The 26,948-nt window shown below is 40.0% G+C and overlaps 1 protein-coding gene across 1 annotated transcript in view; it reads right to left on the reverse strand.

Moving 5' to 3' along the window:
• The window catches only part of KIAA1549, a 143,063-nt gene that overhangs the window by 25,880 nt on the left and 90,235 nt on the right, over positions 1-26,948 (reverse strand). The window contains exons 7-11 of the mRNA XM_082279621.1: positions 26,065-26,124; positions 23,404-23,549; positions 16,802-16,979; positions 14,460-14,644; positions 38-240 (exon numbers count right to left, since the gene is read on the reverse strand). Of these exons, the coding sequence (XP_082135747.1) occupies positions 38-240; positions 14,460-14,644; positions 16,802-16,979; positions 23,404-23,549; positions 26,065-26,124 (772 nt within the window). The remainder of the gene's footprint in view (positions 1-37; positions 241-14,459; positions 14,645-16,801; positions 16,980-23,403; positions 23,550-26,064; positions 26,125-26,948) is intronic.

Genomic DNA, 26,948 nt, shown 5'->3' on the forward strand with positions numbered 1-26,948 from the left:
TTGTCTACTCCAATTTGTTTTATCTCTGTGAACTGACCTCCCTCTGTGCCGAACAGTCTTTGAAGGCTTTGTGGAAGTCTTGGATTTGGGGCTGGGCACATCTCCGTTTTCAGATGGGGTAGTATCCTTAATAGGTCCTGGTAAAGGAGCTGGCTCATGGATAATCAGGACATCATCTTTATTGTGCTGGCCCAGATGCTGCTTAGCAAAATCAAAGCCTTTCACACTGGGGGCTTGTAGCTGTGAGAAAAGAACAAAGACAAAAAACAGGAACCGTAAGTGAACATGAGTACAAAGGCTTTGGTTCAGATCTGCAAACAATGGCCACTGAGAGGATGGCCAGGCTATGGTAGTCTCAGGAATGAACACGAGAGCGCCAGGGAAAAGAAAAATAAACTCTCCACAATTCTGTCATCTTACTGCAGTATAAGACACACAGTTTAAGCTTCCAAACCAACAAATCTAGCTAAAGAAGAGCCTTCTGATGCTGCTACTATTTTTTACTGCTATTTCTTCAAGATTTAATCATTGTGTGAGGAGCTTTTTGTGTACTTGTGAGTGCAAGGCTGTAGACACCTGCGTACAGACTGGAATGGCTACAGCTGCTAGGTCATATTTGTATTTCTTCCAGCCAAAATAGATGCAGGATTTTAAATAATTCGAATAATGTCACCGTTGATCTTTCTCATTTTGAGCTCCCCAAATCTGCAGGAGTCTGGGAGTGCTTGTACAAACACCTAGTTCATCTGATGAAAGATAAACGCTCTGCAGATCTGAGTTATACAGCAGCCTGGCGATGACTTGTCAGCCAGTACTGATGCCTCCAGAAAAAAAATGAAAATCTCTTAGGAATTTCATACTGAACAGACAGAAAAATATACAAAAGGCTTTGGAATTTAGAGAAGTTTTCCTGAAGATCTTATTCAACAGGCATCTTGCTTGAGAAAGACACAGAATTCAGCCTTTTACTTTCATAACTGTATTTATAAAAAAAGCTAATCTCACCTTGTCAATGACTTGATTCAGACTTAATCAAGGCTCCAAGTTTCAAGCTCTCTGCTGATTTTTTTTGGGGTCTTTGGAGTAACTCGAAAATCTGAAGAACTAATTAAGAGAAAGTTTTTCTTCAAACCCCACTCAATTTTATGTAGTTTGGAAGTTGAAAGCAGGAAGAAACAACTCCAGTTTTCGACGTGCACGCACACACAACCTGCTGCACACCACACGTACAAAACCCTCTGTGTGTTCCTAGAGCTGATTTCCTGCAAAGTGAAGCATGTGCTGGAGTGCATTTATGGGTGCGTCAGGTTCCAGATGTTTAAATGAACCCCCTTTCATAAAGCTTGGCAGGCCAACACAGCTAACTGCAAACAGACTCCTCTGATATCATGCCAAAGATAAGCTCGCCTGAGGAATATTCTGAAACAATCTCTTCAAAATATTTTCTCAGTAAGCAAACATTTTCCAAATGGTTCTTAGAAAGGGCGATGCAGTCGAGCAAGCCGCCTATTTAAACCAGTAGATGGCAATAAAAGCTCTTCTGTAAAATCCAACAGTTTATCTGTTGAGGTTCTGGAGTTCATTTCTCACCAAATGAGTAAGCTTGTTATTTGAACAGATCTGGAGGTCTTCCACTATACCCATTTGTCCTGGGCTTTACAACAGTCCATTCAAGTCAGCATTATGGGTGATTCAGTCATTGAATTTATGCAAATGACTGCAACTACAGATTCAAAAAGGCACTGGGGAGCTACACTAGGTGAAGGTGTAACTGTGTCTCCATTTTTTTGAGTCACTGTCATTTAGTGAAGCCTTCCTGAAATTTCCCCCCTTCAGATGTTAAACATTTGTCTTCAGGATCTTGCTTACTTAATTAAAAAAAAAAAACAAACCAAAACCCCAGTATGATCCTTACACCCTCCACCAAATACTTCTGAAGACAAACTTTCCACTTCTGCTATCAGAATTATATGGCCAGTTTGCACCACTTCGATTATTGAAACTTCTTAGTACCCCATCTCACTTATGGCCTGTCTGAAGCTATGTCTATTCTCCTAGAAGATATTCCTCTGTATGACACTTGTCCTTTGAACCTTCAGTGACTTCCCTTCTTCTACCCCTTTCATACTCCCCCCTCCTGCCCACACAGGCCTGCTGATGCTTCCTGATGATCACATCCTCTACTTCACTACATTCCCCTCCACAGACTCCAGCCCCCTTGGCTCCAAAGATGATGACAGTCCTCACCATGTGCTGGGCACAGTTCTTCCACAAAAAAGTCTGGTGGTGTTCTACCCTTTTCTTATCAACCTGCCAAGTTATTACTGCTTTTTGAATAGTGTGATGGGTGGGGTGGGCAAGGACAACTGAAGAGACAAACATTCCAGGAATACTGGACTTACTAGTATGGTTTTACTTAGAATGATGCATGTCTGAAGCATGAACTTCAACCTATCTCAGAGTCACTCCAGCAGACTGAGTTTGTAAACCCGTCTGGGAGTAAAAAACCATACAAAAATATAAAATTTTCATCTTTTAACTTTGAATAGTCTTATTCCTAGCTGCAGCCCAACATAACCTTTCATCTAAGCACAGTCATGGGAACAGATATATTTATGTGTACATGTACATACGCAACAGCATATGTATCCACAAATGTTTATCTGCAGACAGACCACACAGCAGCTGAATTAAAAGGCTGTTAGTACTGCAAAGACCAGCACTCACACTGTAAGAAATGGCAGTTTGATTATCTGAAACAACCACAACTGGATCCTCTCACACACAGGCACTGCAATAAAGTCTTGAGTTAGAACATCCTAAGTTCAGTTCTTCCACAGGAACTCTCTTGCTCCCTCCCAGCCTGCATCCTGGATCCTTGGCATATGCTGGGCCTTCTGCTATTAGTCAAAGTTGGGCAGAATGTAAGAATGTTATTTGCAAAACCAGGATACCAGTTTCATTTCATGCAGAAGCTGGCAAACACACAGTGAAAGGAGAAGGGAATGCAAGGTGAGTCCTTCATGCATGTTTACAGCTGGGGTGGCTAAGACTTTAGGGTTTCAGGGACACTTGCTGGCAACAGGGGACACGCCAATCTCAGCTTATCACCACCCCAGGCACCACAGAACCAACAGTTATATTTTCCTTAAGTTGGAGCTAGGTAAACTCCTCAGTTGGTCTTACTCTTCCTTGACAGGCAGAACCTTTCTCTCTACCCCACTCTCCTGCCTCTCCCTCTGCCTGCCAGCTGCCAGTGCCCATTTACAGCATCCAAGAACCTGAGGCTCATCACTCTTTATACTTTTAACACCTGATGTCATAACAAGCTCTGCGTAACACAACAGAGAAGAAACCCTCTCAGCTTTACGGTACAGCTCTACAGACCTTGCATGTGCAGAACTGGTGTCACCCTCTGGGAATTTAACTGGTAAATCTCTAACAAGTCTTTGTCAACCCCATGCAGACATTTTCCTAAAGTTTTAAAACTTAAGTCAGAAACTAGTAGTTCCCCACAGAATCAGCAAAAGCATTTCCCTCATACCAAACAACCTTCTTGTTCCCTTTCCTTCCACACCCTGCACCCCCTAAGGCTCAGAATGCGCACTAGAGCTTCTCCACAACAACTTCCAAAATTCAGACAGAGCTTTTTATTTTCTCTTAACCTTGTTCTTTGGAAAACAAACTCTTCTTCTCATCTTAAAAAATAGTTTCAATATGAAACTGATACTTGAATGGAAATGGCCTGAATGCTTCAAGTCTTGCAGAGTTCTGTACAGCCAAATATTTCTAGAAATCTCCACCTAAAACAACTTAAGTTGGTATTACCAGCTCTATCCAACGTGTGTATATGTTTGTGCATATGAATGAAAAAAACATGACAGAAAAATGTGACAATACAGACATATATACAACATGATACATGACTGAATACGAAAAGATGGTCCTCAAAAAAATGATAAAATCACTTATTAAAAATAATATTATTTGAAAAATAGAAATACTAATAGGATTACTACTGTAGAAATAACATTGATATAAGCCTGCTTTGTTTTCTTAAAAAAAAAAAAAATCTACGCTTCTCATACATCTCCTTGTAGACCACAGCAAGATAATGACTTTAATTGAGACCTGATAGCAGCCAAAATCCACATTTTCAGTGAAAAGTGTCTGAAGGATGCTGAACCACAACTCTGCTTTCTGCAAGACCAGACGCCCAGATCACCGAACTCAGTGAAATGAATGGTGTTACTCCTGACTGAAGATGTTTCCAACATTTTCGTACAAATTTCTGTGTGCCACCTGCTGAATTCTTTCTTTTCTTTATATCAAGTTATGTAACAGGTTGCATTACCTCTGCTCATCTTGGACTGGTAGTCAGGATACCATGTGTGGATCAGCCACCTACTACTCATATATTAATCAGCACCAAGAAAAGAACACAGTAGCTTTTTAAGAGCACTTTTTAAGTTGTGCTGATATTGTTACTTGTTCAGGTACCTCAAGCCTCAGATGCCTTTACCCAGACTGCACAAAACCAGTCTTGGCAAAGATTTCTTGTTTTAAATGTAAGTTGTTAGAGGTTTTCATTTATCTTAATATATTTGTGAAAGAGAAGGAGAGAAACTACTCTGAAGCTTACCACCAAAATGAATACGTCTAAATTATTGCACTCATAAGGAATTATATTATAATACAAATGCAGAGCCTGCCAAAATCTTAGAGGAAGATGATTTCATATTGGTAAGCCAAGAGAGTGTTTTAATTCTATTGTTACAGACTGAAAGAAAAAAATAAAAACCCAAACCAGTATTTGAAGCTCAATTCACAGAAAAATCTAATAATTTCTGCAGAAGCCTACAAAATTTGTGCCACTCAGTCAAGTCTTATTGCATAAAAGCAGATAATAGTTTCAGTGTGATTCAAGCCACAGAAATACAAAATGGTTGCCAACATACTGTTTTGCTGGATGCAGAGATACACCAGGAATGTCAACAACCTGTTTGTTGAAAGAAAGCAAATGCTGCTCACAGGTCAGTGAGTAATTTCAGCAGAAAGCAGAAGAAAAGAAATACACTTAAGTCAGTAGTCTCCCCGTAGTTCCTATAAGCAGCATTTGAATTTGGACATAATATGAAGAATAATGTATTAAGACAATTTTCTACTGATTTTATACCATGGTCTTGCCTTGTTCCTTGTAGAGCCAGCTGGATTGAGCACAGGCTGCTTTCTAAGGAAACAAAGGAACTACAAATGTACTTTAGTGTCAGTACATAACCTGTGAACAGGACAAGAATCCCTGTAAAGAAGTCCTGCTGACTTAGAACCTTACTATCATGCTAGCACATAGAATGTTACAGGATGAAGACACTTTTCAGAAAAAAACCAGGCAAGTGTACAAGCTTAAACACAGCAAGACAATGGAAAAGCCTGTTCTTAAAATTAATGTGGGTTGAAGATGTAAGTCAGTGTGATTTAAGACAGCTTAAAGCTACTAAACATTGCCAACTGCCTTCACAACCTGAGATGCACACCACCAAACCCCTGTCCATATTCCCAGGGCACCAGAGCATAGGTTAGCGTGAATTCACTGCATTACTCTCATGACGCATCAAAAAGGATAATAATGTGCAGTTGCATGTATGCTTGGTGGGATCCTCTTAATTTTAACTCTTTTTGCACTATGTGTCTACTATCTCATCCAAGAAGTCTTCTTGGATCTTCCCTCAAGGATCATTCATCCATACTGGACGCAGTTCACTGTTCCACAAGATATTCAAAACACCTACCAGTTTACCAATAAGCAAGAATTTAGAAGTACTGAGGCATGGTCACCTTTCAGAGTCTCATTTTCTTATTCAGCTCATTTTTCTATTATCATTCCTACATAAGTACAACCTCTGTATTTTTGTCTGCATTGCTCTCCTTCAACATAACCCCCTTTGGGATGATAGCCAGGGACTGCCTGTAAAGTATGCATATAATTTATACATGGGATTCAATAACAATAATGCAGGTCTGATTTAAGGCACAAAACCCCTTCATTCATGAAAAAAGCATATTAGAAGATCTCATAGAAGGAGAGCTCTGACTCCATAGCCACCTTCAAAATACTGAAGAAAGACCCACTTGTATCTCTGGAGGTCTTTTTGTGTCATTGTGTCTCTTTTCTGACATGAGACATGATGCAACCTATTTGTACCATAAGCCGAACTACTTCCACGCCTACTTTAAAAAAACCTCAACACTAAGCATCACTGAGAAATGTGCAGAGGGATTCCTTCACTCGTTGCTGGTTTAGAAAATATGTTTAGGGACCAAAACTAAAAGAAGTCTCTAATTTAAATACCTTCACTTGGTAACAATGTCTGTATGTAAAAAGAAGTGCATGAGCAATGACAGTTCTCTGGATTTATCACATCTTTCATGGGATGCCACCACCCTCCCACTACAGCAGTGTGACAACCTGTGCCCTCTCCGGCAAGCCTCAAACCAGAAGCAGGATTTTGAGACCTGAGGGCCAAAAAAGAGGCTCCATGTACAAAATACCATTTTCTTATTTTGGATCAAGTATTTCTCTATACAAATGTCGTCTCCCGTTTGTCATCACAACAGCACTTTGGTCAACTATTACCCTTTCGGGAAAAGGTAAAGCAGTTGAGCAAACCTGTCCTTGGGGAAAAGAAACATGCTTAGAGTTGCTTGGGCTTCTCCCATCAAGCTTGGAAAAAGCACTGCACTGTACAGCCGGCACTGGCACAGAAAACCAAAACAAGCTGGTGTACAGCCTCTGGACCTCCTTTTCCCTCCTTTGAAAAGTCAAAGCTGTATTACTGCTTACCACCAAACAAATAGTAAGGAAAGCAGGAATCCCACAGAAAATACCAGCTCAGGAATTTTGCTCCTGGAGAAGGATAAAAAACAAATAAAAGAAACCCCCAAACTTACAAAACTTTATAAAGCCTGAAATTCTCAAGACACCTGTTCTGAAATATTTTCTTCAGACAGATTCTTCTCATGGATTTTCATCATCCCCCTTCTTCTCCTTTGTGCATTTCTTCCTGCCACACTAATATTACCATGACAGCTCAGTAAATTTTACAAAATACAAGAGGGATCATGTTGTTGAAAGCCCATAACTCTGAGTACATATATGCCCACAGGCTGCTGAGGTAACTGCTGTAACAGGCAGAATTTTGTTCCTGAATCACACACAGTTTTAGCTTTCCTCCTCAGACAGAAATGCCGCTGGGTGGATACTATCTTAATCACTGTTTGTGAGGTTCCTTTGCACACTGGTTGGATGGAAGTGTGAGGAGTATGTTAGAAGAAGACAGGCAACTTTATAGGATAGACAGGCCACAGCTGTCTGTGTTTCACCAGATTTTCACCCGTAAGTTACGTTAAACAATTAACTCTTCTAAGGCCACATACACAACTCCAGCACCAACTGCAACCTCTAAGAGAGACAGCACAACCAATGAAAAACCTCCAAATTTAGGGAACTCCTTTCCAAACTTGTGAAGCAAACAAATACATTCTAACATGATTCTCACCATCTGCACAGTGCACATATACCACACATCCTCTCTACAGATAATGAGAAAAGTGCTACCACTTTTAACTAAAGACTTTAAAGATAGAGCATAGGTCAGCAATTTTCATTTACTTTTTCATGCTGGTATTTTGTTGGGTTCAATGATTCACACATTTATATACCTTAAAAGGTTTTAACATGCACAGAAAGTACATTCACATGTACTACAGAAAACATCCCACCTGCTGAAATGAAACTGCAAGTTTCAACTGCAAGTGGATAGCACATTAAAACCTTAGGCAACAATGATTTAATGTTGGTGCATTTCCTAGCGCCCAAAACAGCTAAATTCTACAGTAGACTTTCTATTGTCTTTTGTTAGGAGAGAGAAATTTATTTCCCCAGTATTAATCTCTTCTCAGAGGTTTATTATGTTTAGGACGGCACAACATTCATCTGTATCTTGAAAACAGATTCTTTTTAACTCCTTTTGAAAAGTAACCACTACATAAACATGACTAAAAATCCACTGATCACCTACATTTTGAATGGCATGTTCACTTCTAGCCTCCCTCTCTCAAAAAGGATGGAAAAGAACTAGAAAATGTTCAGATTATTCAAAGGTTCAAAGGCCAGTTCAAAAGGTCTCCTCTGATTGGAAGAAGAGATGGCAGAGAGGGAATATGACAGAGTTCTGTAAAATCAGGACTGGCAAAGATGAAATGCCTAGGAATCAGCTGTTCCCTGTCCCCTCCCATACAAGGACTAAGGGACATCACAGAAAACTCAGAAGTAGCAGGATAAAAGCAGGATGAAACAAGATGATGCGGTTCTTCATTTAACATGCTGTGGAAATCCCTGTCAGCAGCTGAGACGGGTTTAGAAGGACCAAACAAGTTAATGGAAAAGAAGCATGTTGAGGGTTGCTAAATATCATCACTTCTACACACAGTCCTTGAGGCACAAATAACTGGGGGCTGAAGAGTTCCTCAAGGCAAAGCAACCTGTCGTTACTTGCCCTGTCCTTCTCCCCTTCTCTAGGCTTTTTCTTTTGGCATCTGGGCTAGTTGGCCTTTCGGAATGCTCTCAAGACAGATACTCAAATATCTGTAAGAAAGCAGATGGAGACATTTTACTTTTTATACCTATTTGTATAAGCAGTATATATAAGCGTGGTATTTTACCTCTACCATTTGCAAATAGTTAATCCTCATAACAGAAGAAGAGTTACTACAAAAGAGCTCTTTCAGAGGAATTGCCATCAGAGAAATGTATTGTTGAGAAGTAATTAAGATGTTGAATACTGCATCCCTTGTTAGAATCCAGCTATTGACTCTGAAGGAGATCCGGTATGCCATCCCAAAAAAAGACAACAGTTTGGATAGTTAATCAAGGTAGCTATTAGAAATGAATGATATTTGTTATGCAAACATGAATCTCTTGCATAAACTCATGTCAGTTTTCAAGTAGTTTTTATAAGATTGGTGTCAGATGCCTTTCTTAACAGGAGTCTCTTTTGACTGAATTTTTCTGCAATGCAGAGCTGTTGCCTCGACATTATACAGATGAACAAAAGGATTATAGGATGTCAAAACATCACAAGAATTCTTTGCATTAGGAGCAGAAGCCTAGTATTTAGCCTCCAGCAGGGCTGAGCTCTGATCTTGGGAACATCCAAGAGATAGTCTGCTGAACATACAATAATAAGCAAAACTCTCAATTCAGAGGTGTAAAGTTACACCTGACACATGACATTTGGATATCAGATATTCCTGCTTAGGGGGGGGAATAAAAACCCACACAAGTGCCTCTCAGACATCTTGCAGAAGGCATGACTCATTACCTGTGACCATGAGCTGATGAGAGCAGACATGCAAGGGCTGGTGACAGTCCCCAGGTGATGATGACACTTAGCTGAGGTGTGCTGGCACACGAGGCAAACTGGCAGCCCTCCAGCTCTGGCATTACCTGTGCTGCTGCTCCAGGAGAAGGTGCAGTACTTTGTCCAAGGTTTTGTGGGGATTAACCCACTCCACCTCTGCCACAGGTAAACACACACAGGAGGGACACTGAGCCAGAAAGACATATTCAGTCTCTAAGAACCACCGTGGGGTGCAGAAGGCTCCAGAGAGGAGTGACATCTGACTGGAGAAGTAGGCATTTTTCCCCATGGGTTTTAGGATGTGCCCTTGGAAAAACAAGGAACTGAGCAAGCCACTCAAAGCTATCACTGCAAAAGCAGTAACTTCAGCACACCCAGCATTTAGAGGGGAACATCCAAGACCCTCTAAATAAACTGCCAATTAGCTTGTCCACAGGTGCCAAGTTCTCGCCATTAGGGCAGGGAGCCCTTCCCTGAATAATTGTCTACAGCTGAAATTATCTCTGAGATGCTATAGGAAGGAATCTGACATTTTTCTTCAAATGCTTGTACACAGAAGGGAAAGTGAAACCCCTAGAGAACGAGGTTCCATTTTAAATTTTGGATGTCCGCAGAGGAGGAAATAGTATTGCTGATGCTGCTCCCATTGTGGATAACATGTAAAATGTTTTTTCTGCTCTTTGGGGAAGAGCAAATGAGTGTTTTTGCACAAAAACATCAGAGGCCCTGTACAGAGCAAAATGATGGTTTGGGTATTAAAGAAATTAATTTTTTCATGAAGAAAAATAACCAATGGCAAAAATTCAGTTGACCACAAAAGGCACAGCTTCCTTGCTGGAAAACAAAAAATTGGGATAAGCAAAAGGCTGGGACAATGTTATGGCGGATATAGGCAATGCCAAGAGAGAAAACCTTGTTATTCAAAAATGCCACTTGTGCATCTTTTTACTTCACAAGGCAAAGACATCTTTATCCAGTGCAACAACCCAGGTCACATCAAGGTGAATTTCCAGTAGGCTGCTATGGCTTACAGAACAGGTCATGAATATTTGATGTGCCCTTTAAATATCTTAGTATCATCTCTTCAAAAGAATTATCCTTGCACAGACCAATGAATCTTGCATAGATGCACTGCTCTCCCCTGTTTCCTTAACTCTCAGTTTAAAAAGCATACAAATAACTTTGATCTAAGCATGTTTTCCCATTTAATCTCCAGAATAAAAAAGGAAACCAAACGTTTTGCAAGTATTGTTAATCCTGTTTTGACGCAACAGGATGGATTAGCAAACCAGAGTCTCTTCAAGATCCTTTATTTTTCCTTACTTTATGATCAAGCCTGGTTTTGCTAGCATCAGTTCCCACAAAAGTTTTCTTTCCCATGTATTTGTGTGTATATTCACTGAAACAGCAGATAAGTAAAAAATCCCTTAATAATAGGCTCCCTTTCTATACTCTTTGCAGAAAGTAACATTATGAGCCTTTTTAAGCAGTATCCTTGTGCCATCCTGTCTGCAGGACATTGATCCTGTAATGAAGCTGGAAGGCCAGATGGAAAGAACAGAAACTGGTGGAGTGGTACATCCAACGAGGAGAACAGGCCTTTGCCGTGTATAGTCCACCCTGCCCTGTATCACTGCCTTAGAGAAACACAATCCTTGCTATTATCTATATTACCTTTGAGAATGACCTGGCCTTAAGGGTGGGGCCAAGCAGCACATCTGGACTCAAGCCCAGCTTCAAGGCTGCTGTGGCACATAAATATTGATGCAATCTTGGGTACCTCTGGACTTGTCACCATAGGATCTAGGTATTATTCAACACAGCCATGTCCACTCAAGTGGGAAATCTGCTATTACTGACCATCACAAGTGAGCAGCTGTGACCCAAATAGTCTAAAGGGGCATCCACAGAGCATTTAAGGTACCAAAGCCAGTTAGCTGTGCTGGCATGATGTGCTGGCAGTACAACTGAATTGCTGTGTAGCACAACTACCGGGTGGCCTTCACCTCACCAAGGTGTACCCAAGCAGCCATATCCCATACACCCAAAAAGGCATGTAGGCTCTAATTGCCAGCAGATAACAGTATTGGGTTCCTTCATCAGAAGATAGACTGCGAGGTTAGGCAGCTTATGACTTTTAATGGTGGCCATAGGAACACAGAAATCATACCTACTCTGTAAAAGTAATCTTTTATATGTAAAGGTTTAAAAATAAAACTTGTATTGTCTGAATGAATACCAAAACACTTGGAGAAAATCCAGGAATTTCAAAGCAGAATGAAACAATTAAGTGAAAGAAGAAAGGAAACATATGACTAAGAATGAATATGGGGCTACAGAATCCAGTAAAATTTGTAGTGTCTAAGAATCTCTCTGAAGAGGATAATGCAACTTTGTAAGAGAGATTCTAACTAAGAATAAAAAGCACCTGCCCAACCTGTGGCTTACTTATGCAATCTGCATTTACAGTACATCTACTGAATTCTGTCTCTCAGTGTTCCAAGGAACCAGCCTTCCAGTCTTGTCTCTGCAGCATGAAGCAAACAGGCTTTCTCCTCACTCCCAACCCCATTCCAGGCTTTTAAGTCACAGGTAACGTAATCTGCTACCAGCTGCTACTGTGAACTCTAAAGGTTATTATGCTGCCCACTGATCTGCTATGTTAAAATGGCTAATTAAAGACACTGAAGAAAGACTGGTGACACCCCTGGAGATCCACCAGTGCAGTATGATACCTGATTTCAGCTGAACAAGAAATGTGTGTCTCAGTTTCTTGTCTTCCAGTCAACACACATCTTCAAGCACAAAACACATTATAGACTTATTACAAGGTTGAAAAGTCTTGTTTTCTATTTCCAGTATGGAAATATGCCATACATATGCTAATGAAAAACTCTACATTTACATTAATTTTTTGTTAAATATTAACAGAAGTAAGAAGAGCTAGCACACTACAAATGCATCTTTGTCTTTTACATATATAGATTCCAAGATAAAAACTCAGATCTTTAACCTAAATATCTTTCTATTTACAGATGTAGTGCAGGCTTTCACCTCCCTTCAGTGCCAAGGTCAAACTCTGAAAATAGAGAATGGAAATAATTGTGGCTGTGGTGAGGAAGGGGGAGGCTGAGTCCATTTTTATGGAGTTTATTTACAGACATAAATCCCTGACCACATGATGACACTCCTTTGATCACTTCTTTGCATTTACTCTAATAAAAAGTATAAAATACGGAGACAATTTTAGAGGGCAGGATCAGACCAAATGTCCCTAATAATTTGTATGCTGTTTTGACTGTCTGGGGGTCTTTGGTGGTGGTTAAATACACCCTACTCAGACCCAGAATTCCAACCCACTGTTTGAAGACATGAAATCCCAATGACAGCCTAATAGCAAGGAAGCCAGAGCACTGCTTTTATTCTGGGGAAAGGAGGAAATGGTTTGCAAAGTAGGTTCTTCCAGTTGCTTGATGTGCAAAGTGATAAAAATGTAAGAGACTTTTTATTGCTTTACCTCCAGTAGCACAAGGATTGAACTAGATGTCCATACTGGTTCTTTCTAGTTTGCTTACAGCAACTTCCCCAAAGAAGGCAAAGTGACAGGTTCCCTAGGCAATCCAAAATGAGACTCACATATAAACAAGTTTGAGGCTTCTGACTCATGAATGATTAAGATGAAGAATATTGTGGAAGCAGTGGGGAAAAGCAACTGAGCCATTTTCTTAAAAGAAAGTAATTATATGAAGGATGTTTCTGGCCTTGCAGCCAATACAACCCAGCTGCTTCCTTACAAAAAAAACCTTGTGACAGCAAAGAGGTACTGAAAATGTGATCAAAGAGTGTACCAAGGGTAATGGTCCTCTCTTGCCTCTTCTGTATGACCCTACTCAAATTAGTCAAAACTACTGTGGGGAACTTCCTCAGTCAAAAACCCACCACAGCAGAGGTGAAACACGGTACCAGGGGGTGGAGTTCATCAAAAGGCACCACTTGTTGCCAGCCTGGATTCTGACACACAACCCGCAGTCGCAAGGCAAGTGGAAGTTACTATTGATTTGTTCTGACTGCTTTGGAAGTGTAAGCGCTTTCTGTTTCTCTCATCTTTCACACCATTAATTATCTTGAAAGAGAGCATGGTGTACAGACAAGGCTCGTTATGGAGGAAACTGTGTGACTGAACATGAGGTGACAGTGCAAGAACATGACTGCAGTACCACAGGATTAGCACAGGCAGATTATTTTTCCTTTATTAATGCCTCTGAAGGTCTAGTCAATAATAAGCATTTCTGACACATGCAAGTTCTCTTTGGTTGTAAAAAGAAAATAACCTTTCAGGCACTTTATCATTCTTTTTACTGAATACATCCTTTGTGAAAATCCTGGGTCACAAATTTTTTGATTTACAGTCCTGGACAAGAAAAAGACAAGGGCACTGAATTTCTCACTATCCTAACCAACACTATGGCCAACATGCTCACTTATGCAGGCACACACAGATCCACTAATTAACGCTCTAGTACTGCAACAAGCTCTCACAATTGCAACAAAAAGAGACCTGGCAGAACATGGACCAGCCAGGATAGGGTCTAGCAAATTCCAGTTCCAGCATGAGGTATGATGGGTGGTGCACTTTAGCTGTCAACTTTGGTTAGCAGAAGCTCTCCAAAGAAAAATTCAGCCTTCTGGGGAAAACAAGGTCAGTGATTCAAGACTCTACATTTCTTCTTATTCAGTCCCAGCCACAGCCTTGAAATGAAGTGATAAAGAAAGGTTCTTTTCAGCCTCAGTGGCCACATTTCAGAGGGATGGATCTATCTAATGCAGTATCATATACTCAGGAGAATAAATAAAACACTACAGGATTCTTGACTTCAACTATCATTAGACTACTTTCCTCTTTTCCCCCCCTCCCCGAACTGGAATGCTCTGAAACTGTGTTTACACATGCTAGTTAAGGATGCCAGGTGTTCCCCAGAGTCTCACATTCGTTTATGCTCAGAATACTCAAGCTCCTCTCAGCACAGCTTCCCCTTTTACCTTCTGTCGCTGCTGAATGTTGCTCATTGTGTCTGGCTGAAACTCCAGCTTGTCTGTTCGACAGAGCTTCCAGTATAAAATAATAACAATCAGGAGCACCACGGCAACTGGGACTGCCACCCCAACGATAATCCAGAGGTTGCTATTCTGTGTCTCTGAAGCAGACTCCTTCATCTTCTCCACAGCTGTAAAGTTAAAAGGAAGACAGCAATATTATGTGGGTATCTTTTAAACTGAGGGCACTTCAAGGTTATGTATTTTTATGTTCTTGTAAATGCTAGTTAAGGAATTTATCAGAAACCAGCTGTACATCACAGGAAATGTCATACCACTGTAAGTTAAGGTATGTCACGCTCAGGAAGCATGGGGCAGGTGACTGATTGTCCTGGCCCACCTTCTGAAGACCTGTGCTTAAAATACTAATGAAAATGCACTTCTGCCACATCATCCTGTAACCCAAAACTAAGCTGACATACCGAAATGGGTCCAAAAAAAAAGACTCTACCACTAGCAAAGGTAAGATGGACTTTCCCACACTGCTGCCTGTTTCCTGCTTTAAGCAGTATCACCAGCTGCCTCTCCTCCTTAACATTTTGTCATCACAACCAATTTGACACTCCCCCCACCAAGGTATATAGTTCTGCATTGTTGATTACTTCCTTTCTTCTCTCTGTTCCATTGTCAGTGTGCGAGATCCTTTAGCCCCAAACAGAAAACAAAACTGCTGGAAAGTATAACCAAGCAAGTCCCTCTTGTAAAAAGTAAACTTAAAGAAATGACAAAACTTCCATTTGCTCTATTTTGCATAGTGGTTATATGTGGGACTAAAAACTATACATACATACATATATATATATATATAAACCAATAATATATTTCTAGTCAAACTGATGCACTTTCTAAAAATGATGTTTTCAAGTTAAAAAGAATATTTCTATTTTTTCTATATATCATTTTATTAATGATGAGCCTAGAGCTTAAAAGAACATATTAATCTTGTATTTTATACACCTAACAGCTCATTTATGACATTATATTTTCTGGTATAAAAATAACCTTTTCTTGGTCTAGTTTCTTCCAATAAGAAGCATTTAAAGATTTCTATGACTCTCTGACTCTTAAATTTCTAATGTCAGGTCAAATGTAACAAGTTTCAACACGCACAGCAAGCTATAAACACTTCATGAAGTTTGTTCAACACTTATTATTTTTGTAAAGAGAATTTATTCTTGCAACTTCTTTCACTTCTGTCTAACCAGCATTACGGTCCATTAATGGATATTAAGCAGATGTATATGAGCTACGGACCTATCTGTACACAACTGTTTTAATGAGAGACAAAATTTAGAGAAACATACAGATGGTGCAATTATTACTATTTTCTTATTTTTCTTTTTGCAGAGAATTTTAAGTATCAAACACATGCTTGTTCTGTTGGCAAAATACCCTGTGGTACCATGTAGCTCATGCCTCCATATTGCACAGAAATGAGAAAAGGTAATTAAGCATTCATACCAATGAGGTATTTTGCAAATCATACCTGTCTGTTCCTAAGACACTTTTAAATGTCCTTCCTAATTGTAAAATGGAATTTTGAGTAGGTATTCTGTCTCGCCACTTACTGAAAATCATTTTTATACCAAGCCTCCTGAATAAAGTAATTGTATGACTTTATATGACCTATCCTATTCATTCTGATGTATAGATAATAAAAAAATCACATTACTTTTATATTAAATTCATTAGACGATCATATTATTGATATAATATATAATACTGATGGACAAACAAATAAAACCAAAGTCAATCATATTCAGTGGAGGTAATAAATGCCGCAACTACCAAGAGTGTACATCTTTCACAGAAAAAGTAACTCAGACAAAAAAGCAGTGACTTGTGTTAAATTTCATTGCCATTACTCAGCTGAAGGAAACACCCATTTCATACCAACACTCTCCCATCTCACAATTGTGGGGTCTGTGCAAGCTCCTGGGCAAGATAAACTAAAGAAATACTGGACTAGCAGGATGAGATGAGAATGGCAGGAAGGTCTTTAGTTAGCACAGTACTTTTCCAGCACAAGCATGGAGTGAATGCAGTGAGGCTTGACTTAAGGACCCTGCTGCAACCCTAAGCTCAGCGGGGTCTTTAAAAAGCCAAACACCACCGCGTAGCTCACTGCAAGGCTGCTAAAATGGATTTCCTCAGTAGTGTCATAGCTGCAGCATTCCAAGAACAAAACACTGCAACAGCAGGCACTGTACAGTGCCGTAACTTCCAAAGCTAAAGACACCCTTCCTGTTTGCCTTTGCTGGCATCGGTGTGGATTTGACAGGGCTTACGTTGTGCAACGCTGCCTTCAATGCGGTATCCAAGGATGATGGCAGCCCGCTGGATATCGACTCTGTTCATCAGGTCTGAGCACTTCAGAGCACTCAGTCTCTCCCCATCTTGGTCCTCCACAAAGTAGATCAGCTCCACAGGGTTATCAACACCAACTAACCGTGACACATTCACGATCTGAAAAGAAATTGCAAAGCTTTTACATTTTAAGTTGTGTTTGCTTGGAGGTCCCATACATTTGGCCTTACAGTCCATACTCTCTCTGCCCTGTTGTAACAGAAAGGAAAATTTCAAGAGATATTCGCTTGTATGATACATTTTTATGACAAACCATTCTTTTTCCCCCCTACTTGTATCATAACAATGTACAGATCTGATAAGTAAGAGAACTGCTTTCACCCTAAAGATGCCACCGTGGAATCCTCTACTGCCTTTAGCAATTGTTGGTTAGTAGGAAGTAAGAAGTGTGACTGCACTTTTCCCTTCTCTAGATACCTACTATAACTTTGATTTGTTATTCATAACACACACACCTCTTTGCTCCAGTTTTTCTAAATGTTAAGCAGCTACACAGGCGAATATTCTGTTAGCATCAAATAAAACTGTTTGCTCTGATTCAACTTAAGCGCTTGCACAGCCACCTTCATCCTCCAAACAGCTCCCCTTGGCATCCACCCTTCTTCAGGAAGGAATGTATTTGACGCTGTGGGAAGCAATTCTTCCTACCTACATCTAAAGACATTAATAATCAAAAGAATGCATGCTATGAGGAAGCCCTGTAGATACTCTCTAACCACCAAACATCTACATTGCATATGAGAACCACATAACTTTGAATTCCTGTAAAATTACATCTTTTTATGTAACAACTCTCCTCTGTTTAACCATTTACCATGTAAGGGTGAGCTCAAACAAGAATTAGGACAAAAAATAGTAGGAGGTATTGGGTCATGATTTTTTTTTTTTTTTAAATAAAGTTTGAAGGGCTCTGGAAGGAATTGACATAAATAGAGCAATGTATTTTGCTTCCTTCAGAATTATCCTTCTGCTATAAAGTACATATTTAATAAATTATAATCTCAGAAACTGCCCATAGGCCTGAAGTAAAGCAAACACACAAATGCTTGCATGTCTGAAGCTTACAAAAGCAAAGCTTTGTATTGTTTTCTTTCCTAGATTCCAACTAAACAAATTATGTTGAAGGAAAGAAGTGCAACTTCTAGCTCAACAGGAATGATATTCTGGTTTTAGGGAACAGCAACTCAACATGTTCTAAAAAAGCATTTCCCAGGAATGGTAACAGCAAGATGTGTGTGTATATCTATATTAAAAAAAAAAAGAGGGGGAAAAAAAAATGAGACAAGAGAAAGCACAATTGTCATAAAATTGTCTTCTAGGACAAATCAACTGAAAGCAAAGAATAAATGTTCAGTGTCAGCCACATTTGATGCAAGAAACAGAATATCTACAAATAGAGCAGAAAAATGTGCAGATCTCTGAAACACAGCAAGAGCTGCTAACAGGACCCATTAAACGATGCTGCTGCTCAGCGGAACACCCTTCACTCTTCCACCAGCTAAGGGGCAACCAATCCCTGGCTGAAGGTAACAAAACAGCATCAATTCAACAGACATATTCAGCAGCTATAAACCTGAATCTGGCTTCATGGAACACAACTATACAATTAGTTAACAAATGTCTACAGCTTTATATTATGTCTGCTTCAGCTGGCTTGCCACAGCTTGCTCTCAGTGCACAGAGCAGCAGGGCATACAGACTGCTCTCTGCTTCCAGCACAGAAGAAACCTTCCCAAACAGCACTTAACTCACATGGAGGGTCAGGGAGTTCAAAGGCCACATGGGACTGAAAATCAATGGGTTCTTTGTTTAAATTTTATTAAAGCCCTCTGTGCGTAGCAAAGCCACGGATTCAGAGAAATTTAGAAAATTCTCTAACTGAACTGTCATATATTTTATGGCTTGTGAAGCATCCAAGAAGCACTATAATTATGTGTGTTACACACACACACACACCAGGTAACAGTCCCAACCTGACTGAACGGGTTAACCAAGGAACTTCTCCACAGCTGCCTTTAGAAAAGGCAGAGGGTAAGAAGGACAAGACTCCAGTGCAAGTTGTCGCAACTGAACTCTACAAAGTTTAACACAGAACTTAAAACAACAGCATATAGCTCCCTATGCTGAGGAACAGGGATGAGTGAGAACAGTAGAGTGGAGATAGGAAGAAGTAGCTGGAAGTATTTCAGCACAGTATAAAGAACATGGGAACAAGCACGAAAAAGTTCAGTGGAGGTGCAGGCTAGTGCTGACAAACTAAGCTCACTATTTTAGGCTAAGTTTTACCTGAAATAATTCATTCTGAATACACAATGTTTTATGACTGCTCACACCACAGAGAAAGAAGCTGCAGACAAAATTCCAAAACCATAGGGAAATGGTTATGGATTTCTGTTCTGGGAAAGCTGATGACTAGCACAGTAGTCTGGAAGCAAATACAAGACACTTAGACTTGTACATAAACACAGTAACTGTGACACTATCAGTACCTCAGTTTTCATCTCTGTCACACTGATTCACTAAATTTTATTTATTGATTGTTTTAACTAGCCTCTGAGTTTGCTGCAACAGAGGAAATGGCATACTGGGGCTGAACTGTTTTAAATCTGGTCATGGAACTGAGGTACAGTCACTGTGCCTATTTTTTATAGTGTTTCTGTATTCTAAGTTTTGTGACACATGGTTCCAAATTACACGCTTTGTGCAGCTTCAGACTGGTTTAGTCTCTGTCCTTGAGAGTGCTAAGAATGCAAGCAGAGACAAATACTATTTTCCAGGCATCCAGCAAAGCAGCCCACATGTAAGGAAGCATTTAAGCATTTTACATTTACACTTTGACAGTGAGGGATGACACAGGGAGGGAGGAGACAGAAGAATTTCAAACACAGGAGGCAGAAAATGGGACGGGAAAAAAAAAACCAGACAAAAAGACTAATTCAACTTCTGTGTACATAAATGATACCATCTTTGTTGATACTAGATGTGCATTTAACCTCCACAGAGGAAAGGCTTAACTGTGTTCAGGTGTCAGTAAATTTAATTTAAAAAGTGTTTTCAAGTGAATATCATAGGTCAGTGAACAGAGTTGCCTTGGTAACAAAATCTAGTTCGTAATTTCAAGCAGGGAAATACAAGTGGTAGGGAAGCTCCCAAGGCATTCTTACAGTCACAGCCAGCTAGTGGGATGTCCTGGTCAGCAAACCCACAGGAGCAAGGAACCCCTGGGTGAACTGTTCCAGGGTCTCAAAGGCACGAGCACTACTTAGAAACAAGCAGATATGCACACACAATCTCCAAAGCTCGTGCACAAGTATTATTTTCCTTTCTTTGCTTCATTCATCACCTTGGGAAAAAAAATAATCAAAAAAGATCCTTTTTCTGTCTTATTAAAAGCAGGATTTTAGTGTCTGGGCAATTAACTCAAGCTGTATTGTGCTTTGGACAGCACACAGATATAGGAACAGGCTGTGAGCAACCAGACAGAGGGGCCAACTGCTGCCTGGGACGGCTGCTGGAGGGGCCAAAAGCCTCAGAGGAAAAGGTGAAGCAGCAGCAGCAGCACCCAAATGTTTCATTTATAAACCTAAGAACTCACAGCAAGACAGGCTTTCCTCAGACAGGAGAGACACATAAGCTGTCACCAGAAAAACAAGAGAACGAATGTCTGCCTTAATGAAAAGCTCAATTCAGTCATTACATTCCCTCATAGTTGCTACCTCCTCACACATATTGCAACTAAAATGCTGCCTAACATGTTCTTTCAATCAGAACACTCCTCTTTGTTTCATTTACTAGGATCATCTTTTCACTTTCTATTAGGTTTAAAGGACCAAGCATGTTGAAATGAAGGAAAACAATTTTTTTTTATTAGCTGCTGGTCTATTTTTAAACTACAGTTAAGCCATTTACTTCCTAAAAAATGCAATGAGAATTACTACAGTAAACTATTGACAAAATATAGCATAGGTCTCTGAAGATGCAATGCAAACCACATTAAGCATGTGCCTTCAAATCTGCAGCAACAGAAGATGCATATTGAAAATATATATGGCTCACTCTGTGAAACATTAATACAACATCATACGAAAATCAGTGGAACTATCAGAAATATAACAACCAGGTGTGAGGCTTCAGAGGGGTTTTTGTAGATAATGGTTACAGGCTTTTTTCTCTTTTTGTCATGGAGTGCCACCTGTTAACAGCACAGTCAGTCCAACAGAAGGGGAAAGCCTGCTATTTGGGCACCCTCCAAAGCTCTTCTTCAAAATGTCTAGGTTTAAAGCATAATTTTTAACATTCTTAGGTACTAACACATGCCTTTAGAAATGAAATCTAAACCTCACAACGTATCACTTCTATTTCCTGAGCACGTGAAAGGAAACTAATATGCCTGCAGTAACATTCACAAATAATTGCTTCACCTCCTGACCTGCAGTCCTGATTTTCCACAGAGCTTAGAAATGTCACATTTCAATACACTATAAATATATTTCACCTCAGGAAAAACTCTGGTCTACAGGGTCACAACACAAGTGAAATGTGAGTCTAGTCTTTAATGGATATATGCATGTTCTGTTAACAAAACTATGCAACACTTCTGTTGCTGGCAGCTTTTGTTCTTATTTTCACTTCATTGTGCTCTATTATCGTAGCAGTCACTGATTTGTGTGCAAGAAATATATATGGGAAAATCTGAATATAAAGCACAAGAAACATTATTAGCTCTCCCAGGAGACACAAACACACTTCAAACAGAGCTTATAAACTTGGCTATGAGGAACAGAATTAACAGCAGGAAAAGGTTCATGGCAGATGCCTATGGACAAGATCCTCAGCTAACAGGGGAACACCCTTCAAAGAAGCCATCCTTCACTCTGGAGCCCACGACCAGGTGCATCAGTCCAGCTGCACACAACAGCCTCTCTGGCTGTCTCACCTGCCACACACCTGAACATCCTGCCAAGGAAGCTACCAAGGTGCTGCAGCACCTGCAGGTACCCGCTGTTCTCACCCAGGAGAGCAGGACACCCATCACACACCTCGCTGCAAGGTACCTCTTCAGCCTCCCTTCTTCCACATCTCCTTCATTACATTTCTAACCACTTGCAAGTGTGGGCTGAGAGCACCTGGAGAAGCCCTGTGATGGTAAGATGTGCTGATTGTAATGAACAGAATCCTCCTCTGCCCAAAGACAGCAGTTGGCAGGCTCTTTGCACTAATTAGGTGGCATAAATGAGCAGCACTGCTGTCTGGAACACGAGCTGCAGACCTCATCTTATGGCCCAGTAAGTAATACAAAGTCAAAAGAAAAATGCTGTATTTTCACTTTCCAAAATACTACTCTCTGTCTAAAAAGGATGTGCCCATAATTTTGTGCATGAAAAAAGAAATTACCTGAGCTTTATAGTGCAAAGTCATAAAACTCTAATCTAAACACACACATTTTATAGGCTGTGGTATCTTCACTAGCAACATAAGGAATATTTGTTTAATTTATATGCAAAGGGAGGACAAAGGCATAATGAACAAAGTGCACTAGGAGGTGTTGGGAATAGAAGATCTGAAGCAGACACCTATTTGCAGCAATTCAAAGCTGTACAGAAGAAAAATAAAATAAAATCTCCATTACTGAAACAGATGTTTCTGAAACAGGAAAACAGAAGTAAGACTATCCCAACATCTGGAAATTTCAGTGGCAGCAAAAACTGTAGGATTAATTTAAATAAAGACAATAGATCTGAAATGCAAAAGGGCATCTGGGAGGGTAAACCAACTGTCAATGAATAAGCTGGAAAATTTTAAGATGATGAGCCATTAAAAAGTACTTTGGCTTACAGATTGTCGAACTGACTAGAAAGAACACATAAGAATTTAAAACTTTAAAAATCCAAGTCTTCTTGGACTTTATGTAAATAAATCCGCCTGTGACAAAACTTTAAAGCAGCACTGGAATCAAAATAACAATAACAAAAGTTGCTATGTGTGCAAAATTTGGCATGATTAATCATTTTTACCAGAAATCCAACCCTGTGACCAGGAGTACTGTGACAAATAAGATGTTAAGGGGCAGAACGTGCTACTCTACTGTTGCATCAAGATGCACACGACTCTATTTTGTATTTCTACACCACTACCAAACCAAGAGAACTGTGAAGTAGCTGTCCCAGCAGATTAATTTTTTTCAGATGATCATCCTGTCTCCTTTTTTGCTAGGCACCTCATGTAAGCTAAACAAGACAGAATGCTTTTAAAATAGGATGTTGGTAAAATAATTTTCAATGTTGTTTCTAAGAAGCCATCAGAAATTTTTAGTAGGAACTTATCAGTTATTTCCATTTGTTATGTTTAGCTTAAGAGACAAGAAGAATCCTGGTTTTAGGTGTAAAACACAAGTATCATCAACTAGCTAAATGTGACACATGCTTTTGAGTTACATTTCTCAGCTCAAAACCTGAACAACGTTAATTTATTCAGCAATTTATTACCCTTTACTTTTCATCCTCTGATTTTGAGCTCTTCATACCTGCACAATGTTGCTGCCTGCAAAACTGGCCCGTCTCCATATCCGCCCTCGGACCAAAGCCTCGTTTAACAGGTGAGCGAGCTTCCGCTCCATCTCAGCCCGAAACACTTCCTCCTGAATTCGCTGGTCGACGACTCCCAGGAGAACTGCATGGCACAGAAAGCAACCCAAGAAAACAAACTCATTAGTAAAACTTCTCAGTGTCTTCTCCTCCACTTCAGTTACAAGCTTTGAGTCGCCCTGTGACAGCTCATGGACGATTCGAGAGCACCTGTATTTATATGGGAATTCTGACCTGCTCAGCTGGAGGTTACATGTTGGAAAAGGGAGACATTTGGTGGGAACAACTCAAAATAAGTAATCTGGTGGAAAAAAGAAATTCAGGCAGAGGACTTTTTTGGAACCTTAACCAAGCCAGACAGACCCAGGATAAGAAGGAAACTATTTCAATTCTAAAATTGGATCAAATTATGAACATTCCATGAATTTTCAAAAACTACTAAAAGAGAAAACTTAAGTCTAAATTGTCTGCTTCAACTAACTGCAGTCAAAGTGTTGTGTTCAGAAGTGATACAGAGTTGGAGATGGGGAGGGCAAGAGCTCAGAGTCATGGAGAAAAAGTAGAACAGCAGCACATGAATGAAGCTGTGTATTCAAGTGCAACTTCCCTTGATAAGATTAGCAAGTATGCCAACCACAGCACAAAAAAAATGGTTAGCAGCCCTGCTCACTTGGCAAGTAGGTACCCTGGCTCACTTGGGCAGCTAATGCTGAGAGGAATCCCTGAGGGAAAATGAGAAAAAAGGGGGACCTTTACTAGCAGTTAGAGAAAAGTGGAGTGAATGGAGCAATAGTCATTCAAATGACCCAACTGAGCAATCCTCCAGGACAGCAAACCAACTCACTGCTGACTGCATTAAATAAACTCAGTCTTAATTCCCCTCCACTAAAACTGTTTCTATTTTTCAGAAGCCCCTTTTTCTGTGTTTCCACCTTTTCTTTTAAAGTGTGGTGCTTAATGAAAAGCCGCCAGTTAGATAAAAATCAATTAAATATAGGGGTTTTTTAAAAACAAATATATTAAAGCCAGTTTTTCAATTTAAAACTTTTCACTGCAGATGTCAGAAAACAGAAACATTTTCATGATTTCTCACTGAGATAAACAGCATCTGTCTTCTGAATTCAGTCACAGACTAAGTATCTGAGAATTAAATAGCAAACTAGACAGTGACCTAAGGCTATTATATACACCAAGCAGAAAACTGCTCTTGCCTGTGTATTGGATTTCAGTATCAATGAATTACGCTTAATAGCATGAATTGTATTCTTCAACAGAGGGAGAACACCACATATCCCAGTGTTTTATGACTACTGGGATACATGCACATATATCTGGGTAATTTGATATTGAAAACCTTTACATGCATAGATTCTATCATTTTCCTATGTCATGATTCATTACCCTTACGATACAATAAACTGACTGAAATCACTGACCCAGCCAAAGTCTACTAGCTCTTCCCAGAATCTTGCAAGAACTGAGACTACAAGGAATTCCTCTACAGCAAAGAAAAAAAAAGAAGTTGCTGCAATTGGCTTTCAAAATCTTACAGGGAGGAAGTTTATTAAAACCCAAGGGGATGAGATTTCAGAGCTGGAAAAACCCTTTTTTTACTGCAGGAGCTAAGGGAATTTTCAGCAGCAATGGACAAACCTAAGGCTGAGCAAGAAAGGGAATGGGTGCAGCCAAAAAAGCCAACATAAATCTCTAAGCAAGGATGACACTGGATACGAGACACACATAGGAGCTTCTCCCACATTAGTGAGCATTATCTGAAATTCTTCTCTAAAGCAAACCATGTGGGCTTCAGAAATTAAGGTGCAACTTGGTTTCCTGCTTAAAGTGGTGAGTGGTGAGAGGAAACCTGGAAAAAAGAACAAGTCTATGCAACAAGTGAACTGCAGGTAGTAAAAGTTGTAGGAAGACAAAAGTGTATCCAGTGGGGCACCTGCACCCTAAGAACAAGTTTGGTAGGCACAGCCTCCTCACTAGTCAGGCTTAAAAGCAGCAGACTTACAGCAGGCAGGCAACCTCAACAGCCTTTGAGCACCTAAATGTGACAGCTCAGCCACATCTGTAAATTACAGAATAAGACATTGAGAAGATTTTGGTGGGAGGGATCTTCTGTGAATGAATCAGAAGAGATCAATGAAATGTGATTAAACTCTTTCATGCACTCAGAATTCATCTATTTTCACTCTGTTTTATTCCAGGCATGTTTTGGTAGAAAGTGTCACACAAATAAAAATCTTAATTTTCACTTAAAACAGATACCTAAAAATCAATGTGGCATATTGACAACATGCAGAGTAGACACTTTATGCCTGACAGTCTGAGTTGTTTCAAGAATGAACTGCCTTACAGACAAAAAGTGCTTTGTGTGCATTATCAAGGAATTGCAGTAGTTAACTCTAGACCAGGGATTTATATTTCCCAGATATTCCGGGTCACTGGGCCTTTGGTTTTAGAATTTATTCAGCTCAGACATGTTATTACCTCATAAAAATGCAGCACCCCTAAGCCATCGATATTTATGCAGGCTAGTTATCCCACTCACAAAACTAATTGCACTTTTACTTACTCACACAGACTGTACGTACCTGTTCTCACCCAGGAAGATTTCATCAGCTGGGACACATTAAGCTTAGGATAATGAAAGGCTGAAGGAAAAACAGAATGGAGGAAAAACATCCATAAGAACAGCATTCTGAACAACATACACAAAACCAGAAGCCACTACATAATTTATACTGTCAGCAAGCATCTTATTTACACAGATGCTTTACTGCTCCTGAGGCAATGCTGACACAATGGCAAGGGGAGTGCTCCGAACGTACACCGCCGAGTTTGTCTCTAACAAAAAGAAGCTAACTGAAACAGTCACATTTATTACGTGAAAGACTTCAAGCTGCTGCACCGAGGTCATTGCTCCCAGAAATTTAAAAGCTCACTGTCTGAATGGTGACTCTTACTGAGCTAGCTGCAGGATCAGACTCTTGCTCAAAGGGTAATGAGGCAACTTGGGAGTGTCTCAGGATGAAAATAAGACCTTCTCTGAGGCAGAAACTACAAGGAAACAATAAATGTAAAGCAAAGAACTAAAAACATTATTTGTGCTCCAGACTTGTGCAGGGGGAAGCATTTCAAAAAACATCACCTTGATAATTTTTTTTTCCCTTTTTTACAAAACCCACAACTGACTGCATGCAGAAACACTGCTGTAAACAAACCTCATGGCTTTTATGTCTGGCTTAGTGGCTCCAAGCTTTCTTAATTTTTAAATTTTTCCCAAAAAGTTCTGCTCCAGAGTGAAATCATTGCCCCAGCAAGGAAAAAAGTCTGTTTCTACTGACTTCAGTATAGATAAGATTTTTCCCAAGGTTTCCACTGGAGAGCAGTAAAGACATGTTGGGAAAGAAGTGAAGATGGGGGCTGGGCCAACAGTTTCCTCAAGGGAAGTCTTAAGCTTCACTATGGCAATAAG

The sequence above is a fragment of the Coloeus monedula genome (assembly GCF_965178545.1).
Source record: "Coloeus monedula genome assembly, chromosome: 4".
In the NCBI taxonomy this organism is placed as follows: Eukaryota; Metazoa; Chordata; class Aves; order Passeriformes; family Corvidae; genus Coloeus; species Coloeus monedula.